Raw genomic sequence first — 643 nt, forward strand, 5'->3', positions numbered from 1 at the left:
CAACGTCACACGGACGCGCGTGCCATAAATAATCTTTACTGATTTACTTTACTGTTTTGCACTTTTACATTATTTTGGGAAATTTTGGAAATTTTGTCGTGTGAGAAATTCTTTTGCCTGTGACGTATTTCATTTTGATTATATTAGTTTCCCTTTGTCTTTCAGTGACGATTAATCATTTTCCTTGTTTCTCTTATTTGTCTATATTATTGCTTTACCTGCATTGCAACTATCTGATGTTGCAAGTCTGTATTTTTTCACGTTATTTGGGCTTTTCTAGAACTATTGATATATAGCGAAACACTTCGTAGATAGAATAAGCTCGACGATTAAAAAAAAAAATCTTATGCTCAAAATATACTATCTATTAATTCTCTCGTTTCCTGAAATTCCCCGGAGCCGGTTACTTGAGGCTCGCGAACCGCTCTCCTCGCAGCGCCGATCCTCACCCCTCCCTTGCATTTTCCAGGAGTGAAGCGTCGCGAGGGGGGGCAGAAGCGGAAGCTGGGGCGCAACCCCCGCGTCCCCTTCTCCTCGACGCAGCTGGCGGCTCTCGAGGCACGCTTCAGGCAGTCGCAGTACCTGTCCTCGTGTGACGTGGCGGAACTCTCGTCGCTTCTCAATCTCACGGAGACGAGGGTGA

General features: G+C 44.9%; 1 protein-coding gene across 1 annotated transcript in view; it reads left to right on the top strand.

The window, feature by feature from the left end:
- Positions 1 to 643, top strand: part of LOC119590502 (homeobox protein Nkx-2.5-like) — a 23,509-nt gene that overhangs the window by 898 nt on the left and 21,968 nt on the right. Inside the window, exon 2 of the mRNA XM_037939151.1 lies at positions 470 to 639. Within this exon, the coding sequence (XP_037795079.1) occupies positions 470 to 639 (170 nt within the window). The remainder of the gene's footprint in view (positions 1 to 469; positions 640 to 643) is intronic.

Source organism: Penaeus monodon, chromosome 27 (genome assembly GCF_015228065.2).
Source record: "Penaeus monodon isolate SGIC_2016 chromosome 27, NSTDA_Pmon_1, whole genome shotgun sequence".
Classification (NCBI taxonomy): Eukaryota; Metazoa; Arthropoda; class Malacostraca; order Decapoda; family Penaeidae; genus Penaeus; species Penaeus monodon.